At 35.8% G+C, this 19,760-nt stretch overlaps 1 protein-coding gene across 1 annotated transcript; it reads right to left on the minus strand.

Annotated features, from left to right (window-relative positions):
* Nucleotides 1-710: 710 nt before the first annotated feature.
* LOC148944590 (uncharacterized) lies at nt 711-18,831 on the minus strand. The gene is made up of 3 exons (XM_089099763.1): nt 18,681-18,831; nt 16,511-16,872; nt 711-963 (listed from the first exon to the last, which is right to left on the minus strand). The coding sequence occupies exons 2-3, from the start codon at nt 16,870-16,872 to the stop codon at nt 780-782; spliced, it is 546 nt and encodes a 181-aa protein (XP_088955889.1). The 5' UTR covers nt 18,681-18,831; the 3' UTR covers nt 711-779.
* Nucleotides 18,832-19,760: the final 929 nt, after the last annotated feature.

Here is a 19,760-nt window from a genome sequence, read left to right on the forward strand (position 1 = left end):
TTATTTAATCTAATTAACGGCCTTTGTAATTAAGCGATCCTTTTTAAACAATTAGAACAAAATTTGATCTTCCGCTTAAAGAGCAAGATATAGAATGGAGGCCAAACCTGCTAATATACGTATTCAAAATATATGAATATAGAAGTTCGTTACTTAAGTTAATTCGTAAGTTACGTATATTTATTACTAATAAAAACGTTCGTAAATAAAATTAAACAAGTCTCGAGAAAGCCATTTAACCAAATAAAAGTAAATTAATATGAAAATTGGGTTTTAATTATTCATGTACGGTGAGACAAGATCAAAACCTGCATTAATTCAAAACGTTCAAAAATTAAATAAAAAAACAAGTTTTTTTTAACTGAAAGTAAGGAGTGACATTAAAACTTAAAACGAACAGAAATTATTACGTATACGAATGGGGCTGTCCCCGCCGCAGCGCCTCGCTCTTTAAGCTCAAGTTTTAATTTGTCACAACTCTATTTTTTTTATAAACAATTAAAAACTTTAGCGTAAAGAGCTAGGCGTTGAGGAGGGGACAGCCCCGTTCATATACGGAATAATTTCTGTTCGTTTTAAGTTTTAATGTCGCTCCTTACTTTCAGTTAATAAAACTTGTTGTTTTTATTTAATTTTGAACAAAAAAGACAAAAGAAACACGCTATTTTCTACAGGAATACTTACTAGTAAAAGATGATTTATTATTCTGCTTACTTGTATTGAAGCATTTATTATTACATAGTTCTACAACATAAATAGATGAAAAGGATAAATGTAAATTAAGAACAAGAATTTATCCCAGCATTTAAAGGAGTACAAGTCGCTAAGATTGTTTTTGTTACTACTGTTGTCGTTGACTGTAACGTTGCAACCAAAGTAAGCGTTGTAGTCTTCAAAAGTGAAAGAAAGAAACGTCCTCTCATTGATGGATCAACCCGTTCTTGAAATGAAGTCTCCAGTTCCCTAAAATTGTTTTAATCTGTTTTAGAATGTTTTTGTGACCAAGGGTTCCAAAGTTTTTCTAGGTAAGTTAGTAATAAGCCACTAACAAAGTACTACCAGGACGTAATAACACATTAACGCTAAACCATCTTAAGTATATAACTATTTTCATTAGAAAACACTAAGAGTAGAAGTATTATCATTCGACAATTAAATGACAAAACAAGCAAGTATTTTGGAATTGGTTTCCTGAAGAGGGCGGGAGGGGAGATAACAAACTAACAAAAATCCAAAGATATGATAGGATTGCTTAGAAAGTATAAAATATCCTATAAAATATATGCATAAAATAAAATAAAAATAAAATAAGTGTAAATAAGTAAATAAGAAAAGTATTGAAAAAATTGAAATATTGAAAAATATATAAAATGTTGAAAAATAATTAAATAGTATAAAATATTGAAAAATTAAAAAAAACTATAAACAACTGAAATTCTTGAGATTTCGCGGGAAAGTTGTAGGCCTACACTTGAAAAAAAGATCCGTTTATAACTTAAAAAAAGCACCAAGAGTGAGTAAACCGAAAATGTTCTCCCAGACTTGCAATAGAAAAAACACTGGCTTTTTTTTCTCGACCAATACCCTTTGAATTGGTGCATATATGTCGTACCTTTAATATTCCCTAAAATGAATCTCATTTTCCCTACTTTAGGCCTCTGCAAACCTTATGTTGGCCAGTTGAGAACTGAAGTATCGGTCAAATCCAGTTGAACTCATCAAGCACTAAAATTTTTGTATCTAGTGTTTTTTTTTTTTTTTTATTGGAACTATTTATTCATAAATAACAACTAATAAATAAGTAATCAGGGAATGAAAAGTTAGAAAGTACGTAGTTAGAACAACCTGATTCTCAAGAGCCTCAAATAGGGCTCTTGAGAGCCCTATTGACTCAATTAAATAAAATAAGATTTCAAATGAGAGTAAGTAGCATCATTATAAACTAAAAACTAACAGAAATTATTCTGTATATGTGAGGGATGGCTTGATTTTCTTAATTTTAAGCTTGATTTTCATATTCAATCTAAGCATTACTCGCTTTAAGATCTATTTATTTATTTATTAATTAAAAAATAACTTTCCGAGAAATAGGTTTTTCGAAGAAAAGTAAAAGCCACTTTAAACTTGAGCTCAGCAGATACAAATACCTGTTAAAATTCAAACTCAAAACGACCAGAAATTACTATTAAATAATAAATGAAACCCAAAACGAACAGAAATTAAATAAACAATCATAGCGAATAACATTCAACAAGTAATAATATAGATGAATAAATAGATCTTAAAGTGAGTAATGCTTAGATTTAATATGAAAATCAAGCTTAAAACAAAATAAAATATTTTGCTATTGAAGCATAAATGAAACTTAAGACCAACAGAAATTAAATAAACAATCAATGCAAACAAACATACAATAGATATTAATGTAAATGAATAAATAATGTTAAAACGAGTGAAACTTAAATTGAATATGCAAATCAAGCTTGAGACGAACAAAAATCACTACGAACAAGAGTTTGGGTATCGCCTCCTTCTCTCACTGTAAAAGTCTAAAACCTACTGCGTCACTGGCGCTTTACTGAAAACCAATTTTGTTACAAATATTTTCGTATGTACTTAATATTTTAAATAAACATTATAATTATAGTAAAATTTTGAACTGATGAGCTTTCAGCAATTAATATCATTATACGTCAAATATTCAGTTTAATTTATTAGCTCTTTTTAAAGTTGTCCAAGACGAATACAGTTTCACTACAAACAAAATTTTGGATACTACCCCCTTCCTTAACTGTAAATACAAACCAAAAGCCTACTGCGTCATTGGCGCTTAACTGAAAACGAATTATATTACAAATACTTTCTTTTCCAGTTTTTACAGCATTGAAAATAAAAATAAAATTACAGTGAAATAAATTCTTGAAGTGATGGATCTTTCAACAGTTAATATCGTTGTACATCAAATATTCAATTTGATGTTGTTTATAATTTCCAAGACTGTTCAAGACGCATATAGTTTTAAGTAAAGCGTTAATGACGCAGTAGAATTTAGACTTTTATAGTGAGAGAAGGAGGCGATACCCAAACTTTTGTTTGCAGTGATTTTGATCCACTTCGAGTTTGATTTGCATATTCAATTTGAATTTCACTCGTTTTAAGATTTGTTTATTCATTTACATTAATATGACAAATGAAACTCAGAGAGGAAAGAAAATAGCAAAATGAAAAATAAAATCAAAAAAAGTAAAAAAACGAGGATTTTGTCAGCCAGTGGCTAACCATGAAGAAGAAAAAATAAGCAAATATTTCGACAAGGACCTCCGCCAAGTCGTCCTCAGTGCTAAACAAAAAAGAAAAAGAAAAAAAAACGAAACGAAAATCTTACCTTTCGAAGCTTACCCGACAAAGACAGAACAGGAACAGACACTAAATAAAAACCAGGCAGGAATCAATTAAAAAGAATTTACCAAGATGATTGAGCAAGAATCCTTTTCCTTGCAATAGTTTTAGCTGGTCTACAGTTTCGGTTTTCATTAGATATGCAAATAGCTTCTTTTAAGATATACCGGGTGAAAATATTGATTGAGTCCTTCAAAATTAAACTGTCGTAAATTGAGCTTGATGAAATATCTCCAGTATCTCTATTTATTGCTAAATTTTGCTTTATGTATATTTTTATATTAATTACCTCTTTAAAAATTTGTGGTAGGCCATTTACAGTAGATATTAAGGTTGCCTCGTCAAAAAGAACAAGATGGGTTGGATTTACGAAAATATGCGAAGCCAATGCCGAATCAAAGTTGTCATTGTTATTTTTTTTATCTCAGGAACTTATCTATTGAAATTTTGTGCTCATGCAATCGTTCCCCTAGTTATTGATGGGTCTTACCTATGTAAAATTTCCCACATGAACACGGGACTCTGTAGACAACACTACCCAGTATAGGGTCCGTTTTATCCTTTCCTGAGTTGAAAAAATGATCAACTTTTTGTTCAGTTTTGAAAGAAACAGAGAGATTATTTTTTTTTTAATTTTTCCAAGTTTATCGCCAAGTTTCGGGATGTATGGTAAAGCGATGAAAGTTTTTTTCTCAATTTCCGGGGTAACTGGATCAAGGGAGAGGAGCGCCCTATTTTGTTGTTTTATCTTTTTTAATCGTCTATCTATGATATTTTCAATAAGTTTGATTGGGTAACCATTGCAGAAAAGAATATCCTTGACATTGTTTAATTCAGAATTTATTTGAGTACGGGAACAAATTTTTAAAACTCTGTCGACTTAAGAGATTATTACCCCTCTTTTCACAGAAGGAGGGATATGGGAAGAGAAATGTAGATATCGATCATTATGAGTCGGCCTTCTATATATAGAAAATTCAAGGCTAGGAGTAGTTTTTATAATCAAAACATCCAAGAAAGGCAGCTTACCTGAATCTTCGAGTTCCATTGTGAACTGGAGATTCGAAACAAAAGAGTTCAAATGTGCCAAAAAATCTCTTAGAGAGTCTTGTCCATGTTCCCAAACAGAAAGGATATCATCAACGAAACGAAACTAGATAGAGTGTTTTAAGTGGAAACTATTCAAAGCAGACTGTTCTATGAAATCCATGTAAACATTTTCCAAATAAGAAGACAAGACAGTGCCGATGGATAAACCCATGATTTGAAGGGAATTTTTTTGGAATTTAAAAGATAAGAAGAACTTGTTGCAAAGACAAACAAGGGTCATTATTGTATCAATTTCCAAAGTTTTGTAATCCGACCAAGCTGAATTTTCCTCTAATTTTCTTTGTAAAGCATGCTCACATTTATGGACATCGCATGAATTGTACATAGAAACTGCATCAAAGTATTCGTCGGGGAAACTTCGAAAGGTTAGATTTTCGTTTCGTTTTTTTTTCTTTTTTTTTGTTTAGCACTGAGGACGACTCGGGGGAGGTCCGTGTCGAAACATGTTCTTATTTCTTGTTAATCATGATTTACCACTGGTTGACAAAATCCTCATTTTTTATCCTTTTTTTATTCTATTTTTCATTTTGTTATTTTCTCTCCTCTCTGAGTTTCATTTGTCATGTATAGCCAGTGTGGTCTAAGAATGTATTTACACTAATATCTATTGTATGTTTGTTTGCATTGATTGTTTATTTAATTTCTGTTCGTTATAAGTTTCATTTATGCTTCAATAGCAAAATATTTTTTCCGTTTTAAGCTTGATTTTCATATTCCATCGAAGCATTACTCGCTTTAAGATCTGTTTATTCATTTATATTATTACTGGTTGTATGTTATTTGCTATGATTGTTTATTTAATTTATGTTCGCTTTGGGTTTCATTTATTCTTTAATAGTAATTTCTGGTCGTCTTGAGTTTGAATTTTAACAGAAATTTGTATCTGCTGAGCTTAAGTTTAAAATGGCCTTTACTTTTCTTTGAAAAACTTATTTTTCGGAAAGTTTTTTAATTCATTTTTGTTTGTTTTTGATTGCAAAAAGTTTCACGTTTTATAAAAATTTCTTATTTCAAAATCAAACTTTAAAAAAAAAATCAAATGTTCATCAAAGTGTCGAAACTGGTATCAAAGTAACAATATCAAAATGAAAAAATGGTTTGTGTCAACCTCGGAGTTTTATTATCTGATGTCCGAACTATTTTTAACAAAATGGCTATCTCAAAATTTTATCGGATGAGTTTGGAGAAAAAAAGGGCGGAAGGGGGGCTAATAGCCCTTCGGTCTCTTTTGACTCTTTAAAAGTGAACTAGAACTTTCTATTTTCAATCAAATGAGCCCCCTCTGAAGTTTATACGAGCATCCATTCTATAAGAACTATATCACCCCCAGAGTATCAGGGACAACGCTATAGCGTTGTCTATGGTAAAGGCCATACGGCTCCAATGTTTTATTAATTTTTTTTTCCTAGAGGCACTTAATATGGAATGGGTCGTCGTATAAACCTCAAAGGGGGCTCATTCGATTGAAAATGGAGACCTCTAGTGCCCTTTTTAAGGGTCAAAAGTGATTGGAAGGCAACTAACACCCCTTCCACGCCCACCATTTCCCAAAACACATCCAATCAAAACTTTGAGATAGGCATTTTTTTCTACGTAGTTGATTTTCAAATAGAAATTATGTTTTTGAGGGCGACACTCCCCCCACAGCCTTCAGGGCACGGGTTGTAAGTTAAGCCCTAGTGGCATATAAGGTTTTCATAGAAAGCTTTGTCGTAAAAACTTAAAAAAGGACTAATTCGATTGGAGTTCGACTGGAAAACTCATCCCGAATTTTCAACGTAGTTGAAAATTCAGGGAATTAGCTCTTCGAGGATGACACCCCCCCCCCACAACCCGCAGGGCAAGGGTTTTGAGTTATTCCCTGGGGGCATAGAAGGTTCTTATAGAAAGTGTTGTCGTAGAAACTTCCAAAAGGGCTCATTTGATTCAAAATTTAAATGGCTAGTGCCCTTTTTAATACTCGAAAGTGATTGGAAGGCAAGTAACACCCCTTCCAAGCCCACCATTTCCTCAACCGCATCTAATCAAAGTTTTGAGATAGCCATTTTGTTCAACGTAGTTGAAAGTTGTGGAAATTATATGTTTGAATACGACACTCCCCCCCACAGTCTTCAGGGCAAGGGTTATAAGTTATGCCCTGGGGCATATATGGTTCTTATGGAAAAAATGCTCGTATAAACTTCAGAGAGGGCTCATTTGATTGGAAATTGAAAATTCTAGTTCAATTTTTAAGCATATAAGGATATCAGAGGGTAGCGAGCCCCCCCTCCTTAATGCCCTTTTTTCCTAAATACATCCGATTAAACTCTTTGAGACAGCTATATTGGGATATATAGTACAATCATCATGTAGCGAAGTCTTTGCTGTCAGCACAACCATCTAGGGCCCGGGAGCAGGCGTTGTAATTTATTCCCTAGGGTCATACATGTTTTTTATGGAATGGATGCTCGTATAAACTTCAAAAAGGGCTCATTTGATTGGAAATTGAAAGTTCTACTTTTTAAGAGTCAAAAGATATTGGAAGACAACTAGCCTCCCTCCCTCCACGCCTTTTTTTCCTCAAATCCATCCGATAAGAACTTTGAGATAGCCAGTTTTTAAAATAGTTCAAAGACAATATTACGAAAACTCTGGGAAGACACTGCCCACCAGCCCCCCCCCCCTCCCAGGGCCCGATGGTAGGCATTGTAAGTTATGCCCTGGGGAAATATATGGTTCTTATGGAAGGTATGCTCGTAAAAACTTCAAAGAGGGCTCATTTGATTTGAAATTGAAAGTTCTAGTTCAGTTTTTGAGATTAAAAAGAGATTGGAAGGCAACTAGCCCCCCCCCCCTTGCACCTTTTGGCCCAAATGCATCCATTAAGCTAAAGATTGTTCAAAAGTCAGATAAAAAAAGTCAGGTGTCGACATAACCTCGCCAGGGCCTGGGGGCAGGCGTTGTACGTTATGTCCTCGGGAAATATGGTTCTTATGAACAGGATACACTTATCAACTCCGGAGAGGGCTCATTTGATTGTAAAATGAAAGTTTGAGCTCACTTTTTAATAGTCCAAAGAGATCCAAGGGCAACTAGCCCCCCCCCCTCAATGCCTTCTTTTTCCTTAAATCCATCCGATAAGAACTTTGAGATAGCCATTTTTGTAAATAGTTCAAAGACCATATAACGAAAACTCTGGGCGGACACAGACCACCCCCCCCCTAGGGCAGGCGTTGTAAGTTATGCCCTGGGGAAATATATGGTTCTTATGGAAGGTATGCTCGTAAAAACTTCAAAGAGGGCTCATTTGATTGGAAATTGAAAGTTCTAGTTCAGTTTTTGAGAGTAAAAAGAGATTGGAGGGCAACTAGCCCCCCCCCTAGCACCTTTTAGCCCAAATGCATTCATTAAGTTAAAGATTGTTCAAAAGTCAGAAGAAAAAAAGTCAGGTGTCGACATAACCTCGCCAGGGCCTGGGGGCAGGCGTTGTAAGTTATGTCCTGGGAAATAATGGTTCTTATGAAAGGGATACACTTATAAACTCCGGAGAGGGCTCATTTGATTGGAAAATGAAAGTTCGAGCTCACTTTTCAATAGTCCAAAGCGATCCAAGTGCAACTAGCCCCCCCCCCCCCCGCCTTCTTTTTTCAAACCTATTTTATGAAAATTTTGAGATATACATTTTGTTAAAAATAGCTCAAAGGTCAGATAAAAAAACTCCGGTGTCAATACAACCCCCCAGGATCCAGGGTAGGAAGTTCTAAGTTATGCCCTGAAGGCATGTATGGTTCTTATAAAAGGGATGCTCGTATAAACTTCATAGAGGGCTCATTTGATTGGAAATTGAAAGTTCTAGTTCACTTTTTAAGAGTCAAGAGATTTCAGTTCAACTAGTCCCCCCCAAGCGCTTTTTTCCCCAAACCCATCCGCTACAAATTTTGAGATAGCCAGTTTTTTTAAAATTTTTCAAAAATTATATAACAAAAACTCCGGTGTCAACACAACTCCCAGGGCCCGGGGGTTAGGCGTTGCAAGTGTTGTCCTGAGGGCGTATATGGTTATTATGAAAGGGATGCTCGTATAAACTTCAGAGAGGGCTCATTTGATTGGAAATTGAAAGTTCTAGTTCACTTTTTAAGAGTCTAAGGATATATGAGGTCAACTAGCCCCCCTCTCACCCCCCCCCCCACGCACACCCTTTTTTCCCTAAACCCATCCAATAAGGTCAGATAACAAAAATAGTTCAAAGGTCAGATAACAAAAAACTCCGATGTCGACACAGCCCCGCAGGGCCCGGGGGGCAGGAATTGTAAACTCTGTGCTGGAGCCGTATATGGTCCTTATGAAAAGGATGCTCGTAAAAACTTCAGAGAAGGCTTATTTGAATAGAAATTAAAAGTTTTAGTTCATTTTCTCAGAGTAAAAAAAGATCGGAGGGCAACTAGCCCATCCCACCCTCCACGTGTTTGTGTTTATCGGGTGTATTAAACCCACCCGATTAAAATTTGAGGTGACCATTCTGTTAAAAATAGTTCAAACATCAGATATTAAAACTCCAGGGTCGACACAACCCACCAGGTTCCAGAGACAGGCGTTGTAAGTTATACTCTGGGGGTATATATGGTTCGTATAGAAGGGATGCTTGTATAAACTTAAGAGAGCGCTCATTTGATTGAAAATAGAAAGTTCTAGTTCACTTTTAAAGAGTCAATAGAGACCGAAGGGCAACTAGCCCCCCTCCCCCCCACACCCTTTTTTCCCCAAACCCATCCCATAAAAATTTTGAGATAGCCATTTTGTTAAAAATAGTTCAAACATCAGAAAATAAAACTCCACGGTTGACACAAACCCATTTTTTTACTTTGATATTGTTACTTTGATACCAGTTTTGATACTTTGATGAACATTTTATTTATTTTTAAAAGTCTGATTTTGAAGTAAGGAATTTTCAAAAACTTGAAACTTTTTGTAATCAAAAACGAACAAAAATTAATTAAAAAACACTTTCCGAAAAATAAGTTTTTCAAAGAAAAGTAAAGGCCATTTTAAACTTAAGCTCAGCAGATACAAATACCTGTTAAAATTCAAACTCAAAAGGACCAGAAATTACTATTAAATAATAAATGAAACCCAAAACGAACATAGATTAAATAAACAATCATACCAAAAAACATACAACAAGTAATAATATAAAGGAATAAATATATCTTAAAGCGAGTAATGCTTGGATTGAATATGAAAGTCAAGTTTAAAACGAAAAAAAATATTTTGCTATTGAAGAATAATTGAAACTTTAAACGAACAGAAATCAAATAAACAATCAATGCAAACAAACATACAATAGATATTAATGTAAATGAATCAATAAATCTTATAACGAGTAAAACTTAAATTGAATATGCAAATCAAGCTTGAAACAAATAAAAATCCCAACAAACAAGAGTTTGGGTATCGCCTCCTTCTCTCACTGTATCAGTCAAAAACCTACTACGTCATTGGCGCTTTTCGATACCCAAACGAGTTTTTCAACCTTTGCTTTTCTTTGAAAAACTTATTTTTCGGAAAGCTTTTTTTAATTAATAAGTTACAACGCCTGTCCCTGGGCCCTGGGGAGTGTGTTGACCCCAGACTTTTAATATAGGGTGTTTGAACTATTTTTAACAAAGTGGTCACCTCAAACGTTTATAGATTAGTTTATCCATCCGATAAACTCAAAGACATGGAGGGCGGGAGGGGCTAGTTACACTTCGATCTTTTTTTTACTCTGAGAAAATGAACTAGAGCTTTAAATTTCCATTCAAATGAACCCTCCCTGAAGTTTATACGAGCATCCCTTTCATAAGGACCATATACGGTCCCAGGACATAGCTTACAATGCCTGCCCCCAGGCCCTGGCGGGTTTTGTCGACACCGGAGTTCTTGTTATCTGAATTTTGAACTGATTTAAAAAAAATGGTTATCTTAAAATTTGTATCAGATGGGTTTGTGGAAAAAAGGAGTTTGGGGGGCTAAGGGCCCTCCAATCTCTTTTGACTCTTAAAAATTGAACTAGAACTTTCAATTTCCATTCAAATCAGCCCTGTCTGAAGTTTATACGAGCATCCCTTCCATCAGAACCATATATGCCCCCAGGGCATAACTTGCAACGCCTACCCCTGGGCCCTGGGTGGTTGTGTCGACACCAGAGCTTTTTTTTTATCTGACCTTTGAACTATTTCTAACAATATAACCATCTCAAAATTTTTATCGGATGCATATGGGGGAAAAAGGGCTTGGATAAAAAAACAGAGTTTTTTTTATCTGACCTTTGAACTATTTTAACAAAAAATCCATCTCAAAATTTTTATCTTATGTATTTATAGCGTGGAGGGGGGCCTAGTTTCCCTCCGATCTCTTTTTACTCTTAAAAAGTGAACAAGAACTTTCAATTTCCAATCAAATGAGCCCTCTCCGAAGTTTATATGAGCATCCCTTCCGTAAGAACTATATATTCCCCCAGAGCACTACTTACAACACCTGCCTCCGGGCCATGGGAGGCTGCCTCAACACAGGAGTTTTTCTTATCTGACCTTTGAACTATTTTTAATGAAATGGCTATTTTAAGAATTGTATCGGATGGGCTTGGGGAAAAAAGGGCGTGAGGGGGGGGGTGCTAGTTACCTTTGGATATCTTTTGACTCTTAAAAAGTGAATTAGAAATTTTAATTTCAAATCAAATGAGCCCTCTTTGAAGTTTATACGAGCATCCCTTTCATAAGAACCATATACACCCTCGGGACAACACTTACAATGCCTAGCCCCTGGGCCCTGGGAGGCTGTGTTGACACCGAAGTTTTTGTTATCTAATTTTTGAACAATTTTCAAAAAACTGGCTATCTAAAAATTTGTAGCGGATGGGTTTGGGGGAAAAAGGGCGTGGGAGGGCTAGTTGCCCTTAACTCTTTTGACTCTTAAAAAGTGAACTAGAACTTTCAATTTCCAATCAAATGAGCCCTCTATGAAATTTATAAGAGCACCCCTTTCATAAGAACCATATACGCCCCCAGGACAACACTTACAACGCCTACCATCCGGGCCATGAGGGGCTGTGCTGACACCGGAGTTTTTGTTATCTAATTTTTGAACAATTTTCAAAAAACTGGCTATCTAAAAAATTTGTGGCTATCTCAAAGTTCTTATCAGATGGATTTGAGGAAAAAAGGGCGTGGGGGGGGGGGCTAGGTGCCCTCCAATCTCTTTTAACTCTTAAAAGGTGGGGGGGCTAGTGGTCCTTAAATCTCTTGACTCTTAAAAAGTGAACTAGAACTTTCCATTTCCAATCAACTGAGCCCTCTCTGCAGTTTATACGATTATCCCTTCCATAAGAACCATATTCTTCTCCAGGGCATAACTTACAACGCCTGCCCGTGGGCCCTGTGTCGACCCTAAAGTTTTCGTTATAATGTCTTTGAACTATTGAAAAATAGCTATCTCAAAGCTCTTATCAGATGGGTTTGAGGAAACACGGGCGTGGGGGGGTGGGCTAGGCGCCCTCCAATCTCTTTTAACTCTTAAAAGGTGAACTAGAACTTTCAATTTCCAATCAAATGAGCCCTCTTTAAAGTTTATACGAGAATCTCTTTCATAAGAACCATACATGCCCCAGGACACAGCTTAAAACGCCTGCCCCCTGGCCCTGGGGGGTTTTGTCGACACCTGAGTTTGTTATCTAACTTTTGAACAATTTTTAACTTTATGACTATTTCAAAATTTTTATCGGATACATTTGGGTAAAAAAGGGGCGTGGGGGGCTAGTTGCCCTCCAATCTCTTTTGATTCTCAAAAACTGAACTAGAACTTTCAATATCCCATCAAATGAGCCTTCTCTGAAGTTTTTACGAGCATCTCTTCCATAAGAACCATAAAGGCCCCCCGGGCCTAGCTTACACTTCCGGTCTTCGGGCCCTGGGGGGGGGGGGGTTGTGTCGACCCCGGAGTTTTCGTTATAATGTCTTTGAACTATTTATTAAAAATGACTATCTCATAGTTCTTATCGGATGGGTCTGAGGATACAAGGGCGTGGGGAGGGGGGCTCTCTGCCCTCCAATCTCTTTTGACTCTTAAAAAGTGAACTAGAACTTTCAATTGCCAATCAAATGAGCCTTCTTTGAAGTTTATACGAGCTTCCCTTCCATAAGAACCATATATGCCCCCAGGGCATAACTTACAACACCTGCCCCTAGGCCCTGGGGGTTTGTGTCGACACCAGAGTTTTTTTTTATATGATGTTTGAACTATTTTTAACAAAATAGCTATCTCAAAATTTTTATCAGATATATTTGGGAAAAAAGGGCGTGGGGGGCTGGTTACCCTCCAACATCTTTTGACGCTTAAAAAAGTGAACTAGAACTTTCAATTTACGATCAAATGAACCCTCTCTGAAGTTTACACGAGCATTCCTTCCATAAGAACCAAATATTCCCCCTCGGCATAACTTATAACCCTCGCCTTGAAGACTGTAGGGGGTGTGTCTTGCTCAGGGATATTATTTCCAGAACTTTCAACTACTTTGAAGAAAATGGCTATCTCAAAATTATGATTAGATATGTTTGGGGAAATAGTAGGCGTGGAAGGGGTGTTAGTTGCCTTCCAATCACTTTCGACTATTAAAAAGGCCACTAGCCATTTAAATGTCCAATCGAATGATCCCTTTTTGAAGTTTCTATGACAACACTTTCTATAAAAAACCTTACATGCCCCCAGGGCATAACGTAGAACCTTTGCCCTAAGGGCTGTGGGGTTGTCATTCTCAAAGACCTAATTTCCAGAAATTTTAACTACGTTAAACAAAACGGTTATCTCAAAATTTTGATTGGATGTGTTTTGGGAAAAGGTGGGCGTGAGAGGGGGGTTAGTTACCCATCAATCACTTTTTGACTATTAAAAAGGGTACTAGCCCTTTGAATTTCCAATCGAATGAGTCCTTTTTGAAGTTTCTACGACAAAGCTTTTTATACAAACCTTATATGCCCCTAGAGCATAACTTACAACCCGTGCCGTCAGGGCTGTGTCTTCCTCAAAAACATAGTTTCTATCTGGAAATCAACTATGTAGAACAAAATGGCTATCTAAAAAAATTTATTGGATGTGTTTGGGGAAATGGTGGACGTGGAAGGGGTGTTAGTTGCCTTCCAATCACTTTCGACCCTTAAAAGGGGCACTAGAACTCTCTTTCTCCAACTGAATGAGCCCCTTTGAAGTTTATACGACGACCCCTTCCATATGAAGTGCCTCTGGAAAAAAAAATAGATAGATAATAATAAAACATTGGAGCCGTATGGCCTTTACTATAGGCAACGCTATAGCTTTATTTCTGATCTGGATACTGACTATTGATTTACCTCGTTCCTAAAGCTAGAGCCTTAACCTAGAGAAGATATTCTAGGACCACTGGGTCGATATGATCACCCCTGGGAAAAAAAAACAACAAATAAACACGCATCCGTGATCTTTCTTCTGGCAAAAAATACAAAATTCCACATTTTTGGAGATAGAAGCTTGAAACCTCTACAGTAGGGTTCTCTAATACGCTTAATCTGATGGTGTGATTTTCATTAAGATTCTATAACTGTTAGGGGGTGTTTCTCCCTGTTTTCCAAATCAGGCAAATTTTCTCAGGCGCGTAACTTTTGATGGGTTGAACTAAACCTGATGAAACTTATATATTTGAAATCAACATTAAAATCTGATTCTTTTGACGTGTCTATTGGTATCAAAATTCTGTTTTTAGAGTTTCGGTTACTATTGAGCCGGGTCGCTCCTTACTTATAGTTCGTTACCATGAACTGTTTGATTTATTCTAATTTCCATAGGAATTTTTAGCGTACAAATTTCTAGGTGGATCAGGGACAAAACTTTCTCTCTCCCCTCTCCCTTCTGATGATTCTTTCAAATCTAAATGCAGGATCCAATTGCCCAACCCACCCCACCCCCCTTTAACACTCCCTGAAACTTTCAACACAGTACCCGAATCATTCTCGAGGCTGTGTCGACGCGCTATTTCGATGAACTGGGTACGCATAGTACACAATAGGTATGCATTATCCCCCCCCCCCCGCCTGAAAGCATCAAATCATCTCCCAAATTTCTCTCAAATTGTTACTGATATGGTAGTTTGATAACTTAGGTACATACTGGGCCAACTGTCTTTCTATTTACATCACAACTTAACAGAGATTAAATTTAAGTTCGACTGTTGCTAAAAGTGCTTAATGCTTCATTTGGTTGGGAAGCAAAATTATTGGAACCCCTCACCTCCTCTCCCTCACCACAAAACTTGAATGCCCTTGTCTTCATACCACCGACATTCTAAAACTTTCAACTTGATCTCTTAAAGCCGATTCCAAAATATTGTGGATACGTCATTTTGGTAATTTTTCGGGATACATAAAAGTCTTTCTATTTAGTTCTGTCCCCTCACCAATTTAAAAAGTGAAACCCACTCCATTGACACCCAATCTGATTACACGACTATCATTAAACAGCTTGCCTTTTCTACCAAAACCTATGTGCGATTAATCGCTCCAGGGACTGGAAGGTTTAGTATTGACCCTGGAGGCATAAAAATTAAAGTTTTTGACTATTCTAAGCAAACTGGCCATCTAAAAAATTCAATCCTGTCCCATGGACGGGCCGAGTAAGAAAAAGGGCACAGAAAGGGGCTGGCTGCTCTCCAATCACTTGTAGCCATTTAAAAATAGCTAGAATTTATAATTTCTGATCGAATAAGTCCCCACCTAACTTTCTTATAGCAGGCCTTTCTTACAAAGTGGTAGGGGGAAAATAATGCATGTAAGGCACATGGCGCTTTATTGAGCCGACGCCAGTGTGTTGCTTCTGATTCCCTTTGAGTAGAAATTCATTCATCGTTTGGCAGCATGTAGGGTTTTCAATGTCTTTTAGTTGATTGATCCCCTATAATTTTGTCCATTGCCAATTCTACCCTTTGCAGGCCAGCAATTGCTGCTTGGTGGTGATGCCAATTTAAAATAGCCAGGAGTCCCTTATTACTCAAAGTAATTTTTTTTTCTGCGGCTTTTTTTCACAGTTTCATTACTTTATTTCGGGAAGAGGCATATTTTCCACACTTCCTCAAATCACGCCAAACTTGTATACTTAGTGTAACTTCGGCAGGTAACTCAAAATTGTGTTGTAAATACTGCACCTGAAGTTCTATTTCTGATTTTAATCAAAGTTGAAAGATAGTTTTGATAATTAATTATGATAATAATTATGATAATTAATGGAAGATAATTTTTAAGCAAGGATTCTTTTTTTAGAGGGATTCATCTTATTTTGCGATAAGTAGAGGAAAACTCGTATCTAGAATTCTCGTTGTGGGAGCTGTACAAATAAATACAGGGGGGCTGTTACAAAAGATAGTGATTATTAAGGTTTTTGTGCGTAAGAATTTGTTTATGTGTATTTCACTACTTTTGTTCGTGTCCGACAAAAATTTCAGGGAAGGGTTTAAACCAGGGAAGGGTTTGGTAGCCCTTGCCCCCCCCCCTGGATAGGGCCATGGGTGGAGAGGTAATAAAAAAATATTGTTGACATTTGAGCATTCAACAAGTTCTTACCTGTATTTATTTTTCATCCTAAGAAGGGGAGTGAGGTTTGACTCCAAAGCCTACCTAATGATTACACCATTGTGAATTATGTGGTTCTGATAAAAGCCATGATCACTGCTTAGAAAATAATTACTTGCAATTTAAGATAGGGAGATTGATAATTAAACGAAAAATTCGGTTATTCTGATTTTGCGTTTTAATAGCATATTATGATGAAGGTATAAAAAGAATACAGCATGCCTAATTTTTAAGTTACATGAACGAAATTACCAAAAAGTTTAAAGTTAAAAAAGGTTTCTCATCGGTCACCAACTGGCACAACGAGGCTAACAGTCCGTGTGACTCAAAAGTGATAGAAAATATACAAAATATAATTATAGTAAAGCATACCTGGAAAAGCCAGAAATGCATACCTGGGCTTAGCAATGGAATCAATTTTAGCCTCTACTGGAGAGGCATGTATGGATTGCGGCCAATCATCTGACGGGTCTTCTAGCGCCCATCTTTTCTTCCTACAGAAAGGGATTTTTACGTCAAGAACAGAGCCTGCAGCAATTGTTAATGTGGTTGCCTCTGTAAAGCCTGCTAGTGTTGGCACCAGACTAAAACAAAATGTTGAGCCGCCGATGTTGGTTGTTGTTGTTGTTATGACAATATTAGTGACTGTTCTGGTAGAAAAAAAGAGGCGACCGATGGTTTGAACATGGTTAAGTGAAGAGTCAATGTTACTTCCGATAACAGCTGCACTTAAGCCAAGAAGGAAGATCAAAATCATCTGCAAATATACACTGTAAGTTGCAGCCAGAACAGTTGGCAAAGCTGGCAATCTATTACGGGGGAGCGTTTGGTATAATTCTTTAAAAAAATTAATACTTTTTATTGAATTTGATCAATTTCAAACTGTCTACAGTAGTAATTGCCAGTAAAGAGGGACCCTTGCTAAGAGTGTGCGAAACCCTAAGAACTGGATTTTAAAGCTGATAAATAATTTAACGTTCAGATATCGTTATCGTTATCTAAGATATCGCTCAGATTAATGTGGAGAAAAGGAGAGAGGAAAATTTACCCCATATATTTCCATTATTCTGAAGAATATTTTTGGACGGTAATCCAATATGGGAATTGCGGGTTAGTAACTCCTTGAGAATAACCCACCGGAGCTATAGAGCCTTTGTGAGGATCGGCAGCGCTGCATTTGTATTTATTTATTATTATTTTTTTTTTTTTGCATGAGAATAAATCTGATCAATATCTTTCATAAGTGTAACACAACAAGAGAGCGGGGAAGCCATTTCACCACCCAGCCCTCTTAAAAACGTAGGAAATAATAACCCTTAAATTTTTCTTTATATTTGACACCCATAACCTAACTTATATATATATATATATATATATATATATATATATATATATATATATATATATATATATATATATATATATATATATATATATATATATATATATATATATATATATATATATATATATATATATATATATATATATATATATATATATATATATATATATATATATATATATATATATATATATATATATATATATATATATATATATATATATATATATATATGACACATATATATATAATAAGAGCTATGACCATACATGAAGGCACTGACACCAGGCCTGAGGGCAATTTAAATTAAATTATCATTGAGACATTTTAAAAATGAGGGGTTTACTTCTCTTTGATCTAACGTAAATAAAACGATCCTATCCTATAGAAAAAAAGAAAAAAATGAATCTTTTCAAAAAAGAGCCCTAAGAATAATTTTTAAAGAAGCCATGGTACCATATTCACTCCTTCTAATAAAGGCCAAGCTGGAAACTTTTGAGCACAGGAGAGGAACACTGTGCCTCCGTTTTGCAAAAAAATGCAATAATAAATCCTCGCACGGAAAAGATTTTCCCCAAAAGACACTCCCCATCGAGACAACGCCTGCCACGTGCTGTTTTTGAACCCGTCCCTATCTTGTCCCCCTTCCGTTGCTTAACCTCCAGGTAAGAAAAAACCTGTGCACCCTTCATTGCTGATCAAATAAATCACTATTTTTTTTTTTTTTTCTGGTGATGCCCAAGTTTGTGTCCGTTTGGTTCTTTTGTCCCCTCCCCCCTTTGTTTATGTTCTCTATTAAACCTTTTTAACGCTATTTTTATCTTACACCTTTTTATTTTTGTTTTAGTTTTTATCTTTTTAACTTTCTTACATTTGACGCTTTTTTTTGCTTTTTTTTTACTAATAAAAGGCTTTGGCTTTCTGATATTGTTGTTTTTGGCATTATTTACCCAGTTTTTTAGTTATTGTGCTATTTTTATAATTTAGTTTTATTACTCCGAAATGCGAATTCGGCCCTTGGGGGCTTATGATAGTAATTCTTTGAAATAAATATCTTATCTTTAATCTATAGCAAATCCTCCTTCAAGTTTGGTCACTGATTAAATTTCGTATACCCTTTTTTTTCAATTAAATGAATTTTTTTTTTAAGTGGGATCTAAGACAAATGTTTTCAACTAGTAAAGCAATGGGCTTAACCTAGGTAGTGCTGAATATCTTACCCTAGAATGTTGTTTCCACAGATGTCAACTGATAACTGGCACCCAGAAAGTTAAAAATGATACTTGTACCCACTTTTGAAAACAAAATTGTCTTTATTTCTAGACAGGAAAATAACATGAACACCCACTTTGTGGGCTGTCCTAAATTTCACCTATGGACAGGTTAATCTTCAAACAGCACGTTACAATAGGATATTTATTTTTTGCTTCTTTGGAACATAGCTTTCAGTTTAAAGTCTATTAAAATGGATGGGTCTGATACTCCTTCATCACTCTTACGTTCACCAGTTATGTTTTCTTGTACAAGCTATTGCTGCAGCTTTCTTCTAGGAGCAAACTGTCTTTTAAATTGAATAGTCCTAAAGGAATTATGTTTGGTCCTTTCCTGTTTTAGCTTTCATTTCAAGGAATAATAGTCCCCATAGAATAACATATTTTGCAGTAATTATCTTTAAAGGGGAGCAATAGGTCAGATATATAAACTGAAAACTGAACTGTTTAATATTTTTCATTGTTTTTTTTGTTTTGTTTTTTTAACTGTATTTTGACCAGAAACGTTTGGAGAAAATTTACTACTGGTAAAAATAATGGAGGACAAATTTAAACAAAATTTAGAACAGAGAGTGTTTCTGTAACAAATATTTGAATGGTGACCCTTACTCGTTTCGAAAAGTTCCCCCTCCGCTGTCTAGGTACTTGATTTAGGCGTGACACTGTTAATAAAAAAAATACGACGAAATATTTGAAGTGCGTTTCAGTTTCACTGTTATCCACTGATGCTTCAAGGAAGGTTACACAACCAGAGCCATTTATGAGGCATTTCTGAGAGGGCTAGGTACCTACCCTAGAGAGCATGAAAGCTTTGTAAATAACTAATAAGTTTCCATAGCTAGAAAATATAGATCGGATTGACTATATTGAGACCCATCTATGCGCTTGATCACACAGTTTCAATGCTTCTTTCTGTAATAGTGGACTTAGCTCTTGGATTAGCACCCCCTTAGTAGTTGGAGAGGAAGTTAACACACTTTTTATATGCATCATAGTATCTCATTAACGTAGAAACAACTCAGTTCGTAA

The sequence above is a fragment of the Artemia sp. Qi Xiang Cuo genome, chromosome 14 (genome assembly GCF_049724085.1).
Source record: "Artemia sp. Qi Xiang Cuo chromosome 14, ASM4972408v1, whole genome shotgun sequence".
Classification (NCBI taxonomy): Eukaryota; Metazoa; Arthropoda; class Branchiopoda; order Anostraca; family Artemiidae; genus Artemia; species Artemia sp. Qi Xiang Cuo.

Coding starts and splice junctions, on each gene's coding strand:
- LOC148944590 (XM_089099763.1), bottom strand. CDS start 16,872: ATGATTTTGATCTTCCTTCTTGGCTTAAGTGCAGCTGTTATCGGAAGT. Junction 964..16,510: donor GATTCCATTGCTAAGCCCAG/GTATGCATTTCT, acceptor AAACAATTTTAG/GGAACTGGAGACTTCATTTC.